Source organism: Hirundo rustica, chromosome 5 (genome assembly GCF_015227805.2).
Source record: "Hirundo rustica isolate bHirRus1 chromosome 5, bHirRus1.pri.v3, whole genome shotgun sequence".
In the NCBI taxonomy this organism is placed as follows: Eukaryota; Metazoa; Chordata; class Aves; order Passeriformes; family Hirundinidae; genus Hirundo; species Hirundo rustica.
This window is the reverse complement of record NC_053454.1, coordinates 4,850,989-4,863,143: the sequence shown is the minus strand read 5'-3', so window position 1 is coordinate 4,863,143 and position 12,155 is coordinate 4,850,989. Positions and strand designations below refer to the sequence as shown.

The 12,155-nt window shown below is 53.5% G+C and overlaps 1 protein-coding gene across 1 annotated transcript; it reads right to left on the bottom strand.

Moving 5' to 3' along the window:
• Window positions 1-9,291: 9,291 nt before the first annotated feature.
• FOXI3 (forkhead box I3) lies at window positions 9,292-11,715 on the bottom strand. The gene is made up of 2 exons (XM_040065235.1): window positions 11,019-11,715; window positions 9,292-9,881 (listed from the first exon to the last, which is right to left on the bottom strand). The coding sequence occupies exons 1-2, from the start codon at window positions 11,713-11,715 to the stop codon at window positions 9,292-9,294; spliced, it is 1,287 nt and encodes a 428-aa protein (XP_039921169.1).
• Between the last annotated feature and the right edge of the window lie 440 nt (window positions 11,716-12,155).

The following is a 12,155-nucleotide window of genomic DNA, read 5'->3' as shown; positions in this document are numbered from 1 at the left end:
AAGCAGGTGCATCACCCCAGTTTCTCTACCATTTCAAAGGGTGATTAGCTCAGATGAAGACATCTGACATTCTGTGCTGGAAACACCCGAAACTGGTGAAACCAATCCCGCTGTTAGAAAGAGTTGGGGAGTTTGGGGAGTTTTGGTGAGGATGTGAGAGCCAGGCGTGTAGGTGGGCAGGGAGAGCAGGATGCAGCTTGCAGGTAAGACACGGGATCACACGTGTCTGCAGGTGGGTGTCTACATCAGAGGGGTGGCCAGCAGCAGGGAAATGGGCTGTGCACAGTCAGGGGAGCTCAGGGAGTGACACACACCTGGATGCCTGACATGAAGGCAGCTGGGGCAGCTCCTCTGCTGCAAATTGAAACATCTTCCTAGATTTATTGAGCCAACACCTCCTAGCAGCTGAGGATCCAGCCACGGTGGCTTGGCCAGGAAAAGAGATCAGTTCATCCTCCTGCTTCCAGAACCCTCCTCACAAAAGCTCTGGGCATCCTTTTACTTGCAGTGGAAACAGATTGCTAGTGGCAAAGAGGAATGCAGCATTCCTGCATCCAAAGCATTTCACCAGGGTCCAGGAGCTCATCTGTCCACCAGAAACTGGGGGAAAAATATCCCTCCACCCTCAGGAGCAGGAGGAATGGATGGTCTTAGAGCATTGTGGAGTCTTCATGGAGCTGCACAAGTGCAAGCAAGGCTTGTGCTTGGAGAGAGCTCAAACTGGGTGGAATCAGATTGGTATCACTCCTGGATGCAAAGAGGTTTGCACTGAGGGTAGAGAAGGGACCTGAACTGCTGTAATTAGATTATCAGATCTCCACAGCTGGATTCAGCCCATAAGGATTTTAACTCTTTCTTCTAATATTGCGGTGTGCAAACTAAATGTTCTTACTGCAAAACCTGGGCAGATTTGCAATGTGTGGAAAGGGATCACGAGTTTCTGGTCACTGCACTCTCAGCTCCTGGTATTGTGGCAGGTTTAGCACATTTCCTGTTGTCCTGTGGTTAAGATGAGGTCTTACATCCTATGAGAATCCCCTGGGAGAGGACCAGTGCCTGGATGTGCAGGTCACTTGTAGGTTTTGGATGGAGGAAGATTGAACTCTGCAGGATTTCCTAGACAGGACCAATGTTTCCCCAGCAGCACCCATGCTTCTGTGTAAAGTCACCGCAGATAAGATTTTGGCAAGAAATGCTGGGATTTGTTGTGCTTTCCTGTAACAGCACAAAGGAAGGGTGAATTTGGAGCCGTGCCAGGGTGTTTCAGGCTGACTCAGCAGGGACAGTTTAGTGATGGAGGCATGGCAAAGTGTGGATGTGACACCCAACTCTGCCATAGCACCGTGTGACCTTTAACAAATCACTTTCCCGTGATGTTCCTTGACCCCTTGCAGTAAAACAGGGCCAGTAACACTTCCTCAGTCGTACTTGTCTCTTCAGATTGTCACCTTTTCAGGGCAGGGAATGGGGTTTCACACTGTGACAAGCAGCTGCTGTCTGGAATAAAACAGCATTCAGAGTTATGCTAAATGACCGTAACATTCATGACATGCTCATTGCTGTGGTTTTCCCACTGCTCACATATTCTCTGCCTGGGACAGTGAAAATAAATACCGTTCCTTTTTCCATTATAATAAACACATTCCCTGATTCCTTGAAGGGTCTCCTTGGTTCCTTGTCAGGTCTGCTTCCCCACCGTGCTGCCAAGGACGAGGGACAAATGTTGGAGAGGAAGAAGACGCTAATTTTCTTCTCTACCCAAGTATGACAGCCCTTATTATCTTTTGACAACCTCTGCCCACCTTCAGTCACAGACTGCCTCAGCTACAGAGCCCAGCTGCTCCCCATCAGCTCACATGGGTTTATGTGCAAGCAGGGACAAAGTCCCCCCAGCATCTTCTGTGAGCTGAGAGCTCTGTCTGAAGAGACTGAAGAGACTGAGGTTTATTTTCACTTTGCCTGTGAAAGCCACATTGTCTTAACCAGGATGTAAATCTGTCTCCCTGGACCTGAAGAGGATCTCTGGTCCGAATGAGGGCCCTAATGAAGCTTCAGCAGTGCAAGGCCAGGGCATCTCACCGCAGCTCTCAAGGGTCTTGCTCTCCTCCTGCCCAGCAAAGGTTGTCCAGACTTCTGCCACTGAGTCATCTGATGGTTTTGATGCTACTGCCCAAATAATGATCTGAGCTTGGTTTCAAAACTGCTGCCCCCAGTGCTGGGCACAGTGGAGCTGCAAACTTCAGTGTGCCACAGCTCTCACCTCCTGCCATCTCCAGCCAGGCTGCCCTTCACAAACAACTTGTTCTAGGAGAATAGAGGAGCAGACTGGATAAAAAAGAAACAGTATTTTCCTGAAAACACAATCACAGAAACAATGGCGTTGGAAAAGACCACTGAGATCATCGAGCCTGTCCTATGACTGAACACCACCATGTCAACCAGACCATGGCACAGAGTGCCACATCCAGTCTTTCCCTAAACACCTCCCAGGACAGTGACTCTGCCCCCTCCTTGGGCACCTGAGCAAGCTGTGGGCTGCTGGATTTTCCAGGAATGTGCTGTGGAGGCTGTGTCAAAGGCTTTGCTCAAGCCCAGGTAGACACAACCACAGCCTTCCCCTCATCCACTTGGCAGGTCACCTGGTCATAAAAGGAGATCAGGTTGGTCAGGCAGGACCTGTCTTTCCAAAACCTTTCCTGGCTGGCTCTGATCCTTTGCCTGGTCTGTATGTGCTGGGTGATCACACTCAGGATGATCTGTTCCATCACCTTGCTGGGCATTGAGGTCAGGCTGACAGCCTGTACTTCCCTGGATCCTCCTTCCAGCCCTTCTTGTGGATTGGTGTCACATTGGCACCTCCAGCTGGGTCCTCCCCAGTTAGCCAGGACTGATGATAAATGATGCAGAGGGGCTTGGTGAGCTCTTCTGCCAGCTTCCTCAGCTCCCTTGGATGAATCCTTTTCCATCCCATTGACTTCTGAGCATCTAAGTGGCTCAGCAGGTCACTAAATCCAAAAGCTTTACACTTCATGAGCAGTTCTAGCAGCAGCAAGAGAGAATCACTGATCATGTTGCTCTGCTGGAAGGTGCTTGCACACATTACAGCAGTGCATGAACAGGAATAAAGTAGGGTGAAAAAGCTCATCGAAACTTCCTATCCCACCTCAAAGAAATTCCCTGGCAGGAGCTTCTCCTACGAGAAAGGATGCTCATCTATGGATTAGGGCTGTGTCTTGCTTTGAAACCTCCATCTCTGGTGGTCATGGTAGTATTTGTAACCAGATACACAACCCCACACCACAAATGTCCTGTATCTGCAGGTATCCATGAACTTCTGTCCTGGACGAGTCTAAAAGCTTGGCCTAAATTAGCTCTTCAGGCTAAGAAGAGAGCAATTTGTCTGCCCTTACTTAGCCAGCTTTTTTCTTAGCGTGAGACCTAACCTCCTGAAACAAGGAGATCCCAGGGTACCTCCATCTCCTGCAAGGCACCTCCTCCTCTGGTCTGCTTTGAGCCCATCGTCCAACAGCTTCATCAGATGTCCATTGTCCAGACTAGAAAAACACTCACATGAGTGCAAATGGCATTTCCACACCTAGGGAATGTAATTTATCCCCGCTGGAGTGTCATTCACTCTGCTGAAGGAAGGCCAAGCTTGGTTCTGCTCCGTGTTCACTGTGACTCCCTCCAGTGCTCTGGATTTGAGGCACTACCCCAGGATCACTCCTTGTGGTGGCCCTGAAGTAGTGGGGTGAGCTGTGGGTTCTGCCACCCTCTGAACTGGCTGGGAGGGAGATGGCCCAGCTCAGCTCTGCCATTTGCTTTAATTAGACATAAAATCAGCACCTCCTCAAGGTTTTGAAGGCAGGTTACCTATCAGTCCTGACCTGATTTGTCGCTGTTAATGCGAGCGTGGATCGGCTGCATGGCGAGAGCTTTGCTTTGTCAATAAATCCCAGACACAATGGGCTGCAGGAAAGGGGAAATGATCCAAGGAGCTTGGGCAGACAGGGAGACAACTTCTGCTCTCCTAGGGCAGCCAATTGCCTGGATCAGGCCTGCCACTTTCATTTCACAAACGTGCAACCTTTAGCTCCTTTTACGTGTCCCCGGGCAGTCTCATAGGCACCACCCGAAGTAAAGGAGAGCCTGGCTGAGTGTGGGTCTGCTCCAAAGCCCTCTGAAGTCAGTGGGAGTCTTCCCCCCAACTTCACTGTGTTTGAGGCAGGCCCTGGATGACTATCCCTCAGGTTAGACAGTTTAATCATCCATTCAGCAGCACACAAAGCAGATCACATACACTTTCAGCCTGCATTGTATGGTGTTATGAAACCTGAAGATTATTTGATATGATTCAGAGATAGCTCAGGTATAAGGTTAAAAAAAAAAAAAAAATAACACCTTTGATGTTTTACATTACACTTCAGTTATTCCTTGAGGGGCAAATTCTCGTCACCTTACCCAGGTGAATATTGCGCTCAGTAATTTTGGTCAAAAACATTCCATCAACCTTCTTTTTAACAGAAAATATTGAGGGGGTGAACAGGGGCGGAAATTCAGCTTGATGGAGATTTCTGCCAAACAGGACGAAAAAAGAAAAGGCAAATCCATGTTTTCCTTCTTTCAGTAATAAAAAAAAAGAAAAAAAGAAAAAAAAAAAAAAAAAGAAAAAAATATTGAGAACTAAAACTAGTTTTGAAGGGACTTTCTAACAGGGTAATAAAACTAGTCTTTTTATTCTCCAAAACCTAAGGAGAAATAACAATATCCCAGTGATTGTAGTCTCCATCTGGCACAGCTATTTCTAGCTGAGGTGTCAGCTATCCATGGACCATCAGCCAGGCCTGATCCTCATCTTGATTCTCTTTAGTCGAGCTACAAAATGAACAAAATGAGCCTTTTCCCTCTTATTTTGTGTGCTATCAGAACAAGACCGATAGGACCAGCTTCCGTTTTTGGGCTGGGCAGAATTTAGGTACGTCACACTGAGTCAGGTGAGATCTGCAGGGCTTGTAGAGCCTTATCTCAAGAAGTCTGATGAAGAATTTTTTTTTTTTTTTAATATCTAAAAATACAGAGAGGGCAAGGCCAGGGATATTTGTAGATTCCTAGAACACTGATGTATAATGCGAACTATCCCTAAAAATTTTTTTGGGGAAAAATTAAACTCTTCACCAGCATTCAAAAAAAAAAAACCAAAAACAAAACAAAAACAAAACCAAAAACAATAAACAAAACAAAACAAAAAAAAAAAAAAAAAAAAAGAAAAAAAAGGGGCAATAGAAACCTTTTGTACAGGCACAACACGCTGCGGCCGAATTCCACGGACTCGGTGAGCGACAGGGCAAATCAAAGCCTCCACCTTCAGAGGAGAAGCAAACCGCAAGGCAGTAATTGAAGCCCCACTTCTAAAGGAGTTGGCTGGCGATGAAACCCGGCTCGGATGGCTCTGTTCTGCCTCTGGAATCCCCTCCCACCGCCCCGCATCGCCGCTGCTGCCGGGGGTGGGGGCTTTGACTCCCCTGGCACAAGAGTTCCCTTTGTTGATGGGAGCTGGGTCTCCTCTAGGGGACGGGGCTGATCCAGCTGTGCTGGCAGCGCCTTTGTACCGTGCTCAAGTGCAGACCTGCAGTGGGTGCCTGCCCCAGCCTTCGCTGGCAGCTCGATAAGGCCGGCGCTGAGCGGAGTCGAACGACCCCCGGGCTGGAGAAATGCCACACGTAGGAGCCAGCGAGCATCTGTGTTACTGATCCAGCGCATCTCTGCAAACGCCTCTGGACTGCGCTTCTTTTCGAGCGGGGAATGCCTTTTTTGGGGAGCTGTGTGTGCTGGGAGCCTTGCAGAGGTACCAGGCAGATGTATTTGCAGTCATCAGCACAACCGCGGTTTCACAGCGGATGCCTCAAATGAGTGGAGAAAACGAAAAAGAGAGAAAAGTAGAGAAAAAGATTGGAGAAAGCAGAGATGAGACTTCTTGTGATGCTTAACTTTAGTGACCAGCAGCTGGGATCAGTGCTAACCTGCATGAAATCGCTGCTCCCCTAAAGCCAGGAGTTCTGTGAAGGACATATTTTACGGGGTGATCCCCGAAGCTGCCGGAGCAGAGGGGATGAAGGCCTGAAGTTTGAGCCTTTCTCCTAAGGAGTGACAATTCCCGGCTGGGTCTGGGCTATGCCCCGGGCTTCTGGGCATCAGCTGAGCCGGGCTGGGGAGAGGCTCATTGTCATGGAGAAGTGCCCAATCCAGGCATGGCCTTGGCATTTACAGGGGAGTGGGGACTCTCAGGGTGGGATAGCAGGCTAATTGCCTTTGTCTTCCCCCTCCTTCAATCGGGGAGTCTCGGTAAATCCCTATACCCATGACAAAAGCCCTGCTGCTTTTGAGCGCCTTTCATTAAACTCAATCCTCCCGCCCTCCCTCTCCCAAGATTTGCTGAAAAGAAGTCTCTTTCAATGGCAAAAGGAAACCTAAAAGGCTGCCATTAGCTCATTCACTGTCTCCTCCGCAGACTGGGTGCCTATTTGCTGAAATCTCCTCTCAGGTGTCCCTCGAGCACGCCGCGGGGAGCTCCTCCGTAGGAGCGGCCGCGTTCCCTGGTTCCAGCTAAAGACGTGCTTTCCCTGGAAGAAGCAGGGTTTGCTGCTTATGGCTGGACAGGTGCACTGGGGACAGTCAGAGCTCCCTTGAGCCCACCACCATCCCTCAGGACCAGGGCTGGAACACTGGGGTGGGTGAATCCTTATCTGATTCTGTTCTGGCAGGTTCTGGCTATGCCCCTGCCGACTGAAGTGGCACAAACCCTGTTGACGGCCGTGGGACATCGCTGAGGACGTACTGCCAGGTGCAGGCCACCCTGAAACGCAAATTTGTCAGATTTGGGATCCTCAGGAGCAAAAGTTTATGGGTACTGTGCAGAAACATACAGCTGATGGAAGTGGCAGCGTGAATTCATATTGGTTCTGCATCCTCAGACATTTATGGGTGATGTCTGCAGAGACACAGCTGATGGAAGAGGGTAAACTAAAAAAATCTGAGAGGAAGAACATGAGCTGGATACACACGGGTGTCGTGCACTGGCTCAACGCTTGCTGAGGTCTGAGAGCAGTCTGGCAGAGCAGAGAAGGGGTGCAGTGGTCACTTAGATACACAAGCACACAGTTCCTGGCTTACTTAGGGACTGCGTCTTTATCTTTCAGAGGTGTTGGGAATCCCTCCACTGCTCTTAGATCAAACTCAGCAGCCCAAACTCCAGCTAAAGCTATTCCACACCCAGCGGGATTGGAGACTGACCACCTTGTCCTTTTCCTAATGTTACTCTGCCCTTTCCCTCCCATTATCGCTGCCACTGCATCACCCGAGATGGAATTAAAATCAGCAGGAATTGCCCTAAAGCCAGGGAGATGGTATCTGTGCTGGGAAGGGGCGAGGGGGAGGGGGGAGAGGCAGGAGTTGCCACCCACCCTCTGGTCCCAATTGCACAAAGGGCGCTTGGCCAGTGCCGGGGCAAGCACTTGGTCCCGATCCCAAGCACATGGAAGTCATCTGATGTTTCATCATGGTTTCATTACATTTTGGATCAGGCCAGCGGTTCGTCTTGCATCACTGCCCTGTACGTTCTGCAGGTAGCCGCTGCAGAGGCGCTGCCAACTATTTTGTTTTCTGAATAGCCTGCAGGGATGGCCTTAAATCACGGCAGATGCCTGTATGTTAAACAGCTGCAGTTCCGTGTTTAGCTTCACTGTGGATGCTACATTCCTCGTGAAGACACATTTATGCTCTAACTGCATACAGCCCCCGACAAACAGCTCGTGAAAACGGCAGGAATGAGGGGCTGCTTAGCGTAATAGACACTGGATGATGCATTCTCCTTTCCCAGCAGCAGGAAATCAGGAAGGATTCCCAGAAGTGCTGCCCGGCCCTCTGGCTGACTGGTCCCACCTCTTCACTGTCGGACAGTGTAAGCAGGTGCAATCCCATTGGAGAAACTGATTTGCAAAACGGACCGCGCTGGAACCAGTCCCACCTCTTTTACTGTTGCAAGTTTTTATTTTTTTCTTACTAAACCGGGCTGAAAAAGGACAGCCGAGACTCAGACTATTGAGAAAAACAAACAAACAAAAACGAAAGAGTGCCCACACTGCAGAGTGAGACTCCAAGAAACTGCAAAGCAGCTCAGATGTGTCTCCTTTGGGAGCAAAGCAGGTTTCTTTCCACCCTACTGTGCAGGTGAAATTGTTCATCAATTTTTACACCTTTTATCTCAAATGATGTGAAAGAAAAACCTGTCTCCCACTGAGTTTTAAAATACTTCAAACATACTGATGACCAACCAGGCCAATATCTAACAATTATTAATATTTTATTCCCAACAGCTGTTCAGCCTGAAAAGTTTCAGTAATACACTAAAAACAAAAACAAAACCAACCAAAAAAAAAAAAAAATCAAAACAAATAAAACAACAAAAAGGGGGGAAACAAAGTAAAATAAACTTTAACAAAGTTCAAAGTTTAAAACACATTATAAATAAGTACAGCTCCAGAGCATAATTTACAAATATAAAACCACATAGAAACGTATGTACAGAAGAGTTACATTACGTACAAATATGTATAAAAATACCCCAGTGTTTATTCTTGTGCTAAAGCTGCGTGGCTAGAGTTATCTTTGGTACTAAGCTCAGGGAAAGAAGATTGTTTTACAAGACACAGCCCCGCTGTACAATATGCCAGACACAGGAAGACCCTCCACGGGTTTGGGGAGGTTTTGGGTGGGTGTTTTTACAGGGTATTCCCCCGTGCATTGCATATTGCAGGAGCAGGGCACAAGCAAGGGCTTACAGAGGCAATTGCTGGCAGAAGAGGGTTTTTTTTTTTAATACATTGTACAAGGCACTTCATAAGAAATCTCTTCATTTATTTTTTTCTCCTGTTCTCTTCTAAGAATCACTGGATGTCTACGCTCGGCTCTTGCCAATACCACTTTATGGCTATGGTTTTTAAACTTCTTGTTCTACATTCAGGATTAGAAACCTCTGGAAACATTAACTCAGTTCATGCCTGCAGAATTTAGATGGCAAACCATCTACACCACCTAACATTTCCCTGGATGGGAAAAAAACCCCAAAAACTTCGCATCTGCCTTCTGCTGGTGCTCAAGGGGTGTTCTTATTTCGAAAGGTGAGAAGATCAGTCTTCCTGGAAGAACTCCTGGGAAGCGCCCACGTTGAAATGCTGTTTGCAAAAGCGCACGGTCCAGCTCCCATTCCCTTTGCAGCGCCGGCTGCCCCTCACCCTACACCTCTGTCCCATCCCGCGTGTAGATGAGGCTGTTGACTGTGAAGTTGTAGTAGTGGTTGTACTGGGCTCCCTGGCTGCCGCTGCTGGGGTGGAAGGAGCTGTAGTAGGCGGGGGAAGGTCCCGCGACCCGCTGCAGCTGCTCTGGGGAAGGCACCTCCTGAGAAGAGCTGCTGGAAGGGGTGAAAGTGCCACTGCTCAGCTGTCCAGCAGAGAAGTTCCTGTGATGAAGGTCGCTGCTGAGACCCCCCGTCAGCCGGCCGCCTCCGCCGCTCAGGGAGCTCATGCCGCTGAAGAAGGTGCTGAGACAGCTAGGGGTGGATGAAATGATACTGGAGGGAGAGGAGCTTTTGGGATGGTCCCTGGCAGAGGGCGAGGGGTCCAGCTCTGGGGGTGGGCTGTTTCCACATGGTTTGCCTGTGGCTGGGATGGGTCGCTCTTCCTCAGCCTTCAGGCCCCCCAGAGAGGAGGCCGCAGCGGCGGTGGCGGGGGCGTTGGGCTCAGAGCGCCGCTTGCGTTTGCGACGGAAGTTCCCGTTGTCGAACATCTTCTCGCAGTTGGGATCTAAGGTCCAGTAGTTTCCCTTCCCTGGTGGAAAAACAGGAGACACAAGAGAGAAAGTCAACTTCTGTGAGAGCGAGCCCCGCTGCTGACAGATAACCAGCATCCATGTCTTGTCCAACTGGCACAGGACCCACATCTCTCCTGCACCTGTTCCTCCTCCCTCTGTGGTCCAAAACATGGGATCCAAACCTGTCTCCAGGACATTTCCACCTCCTTCCCTCCAATGCCCTAGCGAACCTTAACGCCACATAGAAGAGAAGAACCTCCACATCCCAAAGCACAAACAGAGATCTGCACATCTACCCCAGACTTGGCCAAAGAGAACGTGAAGAGGGGCTCCCCTTGCTCTGGCTGCCCCACACGAGCTGGGGCACTTACAGCCATCTCAGCAGTGGGTGACAAGGCAGTGCCCGGGCCACGGCTCGAAGAAAAGCTGATGTAGAGGTGGGCTGGCACACTCAGACACACCGAAGGCACTGCAGGCCAGCAGCGCTGAGCTGCGCGGGCTGCAGACAAGCCGCCTCTCGCACAAGCCTTGGTGCAAAATGCTGTGGCGGCATCGGCCGTCCCCACTCGCCTCCTGCCCACGGCCGGGACGGGCGCAGTGACCCCAGAAGGTCCCGAGAGGCTCCAGCCCGGCACGTCCCGGCCCCGCCGGTCCGGAGCAGCGCTGTCCGGGCGCGTCTCCGCCCACTCCCCGGCACCGGCTGTGCCCCGGGGCCGGCCCGGACAGCGGCGAGCAGGGAGGGGAGCCGTGAATCACGGGCCGAAGGAGCCGAGCCTTGCACAACCGGCGCTCCCGGGCTGCTCGGGGAGGGGGAGAGAGCTGGGGCCGGCCCCCGCCTACACCTCCCGCGGGGCAGCGCCGGGCCGTGCCGGGGCCAAAGGGGACGGGCACACCACAGCGCCCGGGACAGGGCACGGGGGAGCGCGGTCTCATCGCAGCATCCGACTGGAAGGGATGGAGAAACGCGGTCTCATCATAACGCTGGCCCCGAGGCGACGGGGAGCGCGGTGTCAGGACGGCGCCCGACCAGAAGGGGACAAGGGACCCGCCGGTGGCGGGGACGCCGCCGCCCCTCTCTCTCCCGGCGGTGCCGGCGTCCGCACCCGCCGTTCCCCGCTGCCCAGCCGTCCCTCCCGCCCGGCGCGGCACCTCACCGGGGTCGTCCTCGTCGCGGGGCACCTTTCGGAAGCAGTCGTTGAGGCTGAGGTTGTGGCGGATGCTGTTCTGCCACCCGGCCTTGCTGCGCTTGTAGAAGGGGAAGTTCTCGGCCACGTACTGGTAGATGTGGCTGAGGGTGAGCTTCCTCTCGGGCGCGCTCTGGATGGCCATGGCGATCAGCGCCGAGTACGAGTAGGGCGGCCGCACCAGCTTCAGCAGCTCCTCCTGGCTGGCCAGGCTCAGCCAGCTCAGCTCCGCGCCGCCCGCCGACGGCGAGCCGGGCGCCGGGGGCGAACCCACCAGCTGCCCGCCCCGGGAGCAGCCGTACGAGGCGGGCGGCAGGAAGGGAGCGGCGGCGGCGGCGGCGCCGGGCGGGCCCTGCAGGTAGGGCGCGGGGCTGTTCATGCCCCACAGGTAGCCGGCGTTGGCCGGAGCTCCGTACTCCCCCAGCGCGTACCCGCCCGCCCGCTGCCCCGAGGAGGCGGCGGCGGCGGCGGCGGCGGCGGCGGCCGCTGCGGCGGCGGCGGCGGCGCCGGGCGGGTGAAGGCTGGGCTGGGGGTAGACGCTGAAGTTCTCGCTGCAGTACACGGCCATGTCGGGGGCTTCCTGGGCGCTGCGGGGCTGCGGGGGCGCGGGGGCGGCCGCCGGCGCCGAGGCTCTGGGCTGCGCCTGCTGCAACTCACCGGCGCTCATAATCCCTGGCCATGCAGGGCGGCCGGCGCTCCCCCCCGGCTCCCGTCCTCTCCCGGCGACACCCCCCCCGCCCCGCGGCCCCGGTGGCCCTGGACCAAAAACTCCCGGGGGGCTGCGGCGCGGCGCCCTTATAGGCGCTGCCGTGCGCCCCGACTCCCCGCCCGCGGCCGGGGCCGGGGCTGGGCGGGCGGCGGCGAGCTGGGAGCAGCCAGTAGCGCGGCTCGGCGGCGGGCGGGGAGGCGGAGGGGGGCAAGGCCGGGCCCCGAGAGCGGCCGTGGGGGAGGGATCGGCGGGGGAGCTGCGGGAGGCGCCAGGGATTTGGCTCCCGGCAGCGCGGGGGCAGCATCCCCGAACCGGACCCGCCCCCCGTGCCGTGCCGTGCCGTGCCGTGCCGTGCCGTGCCGTGCCGTGCCGTGCCGTGCCGAGCCGAGCCGAGCCGG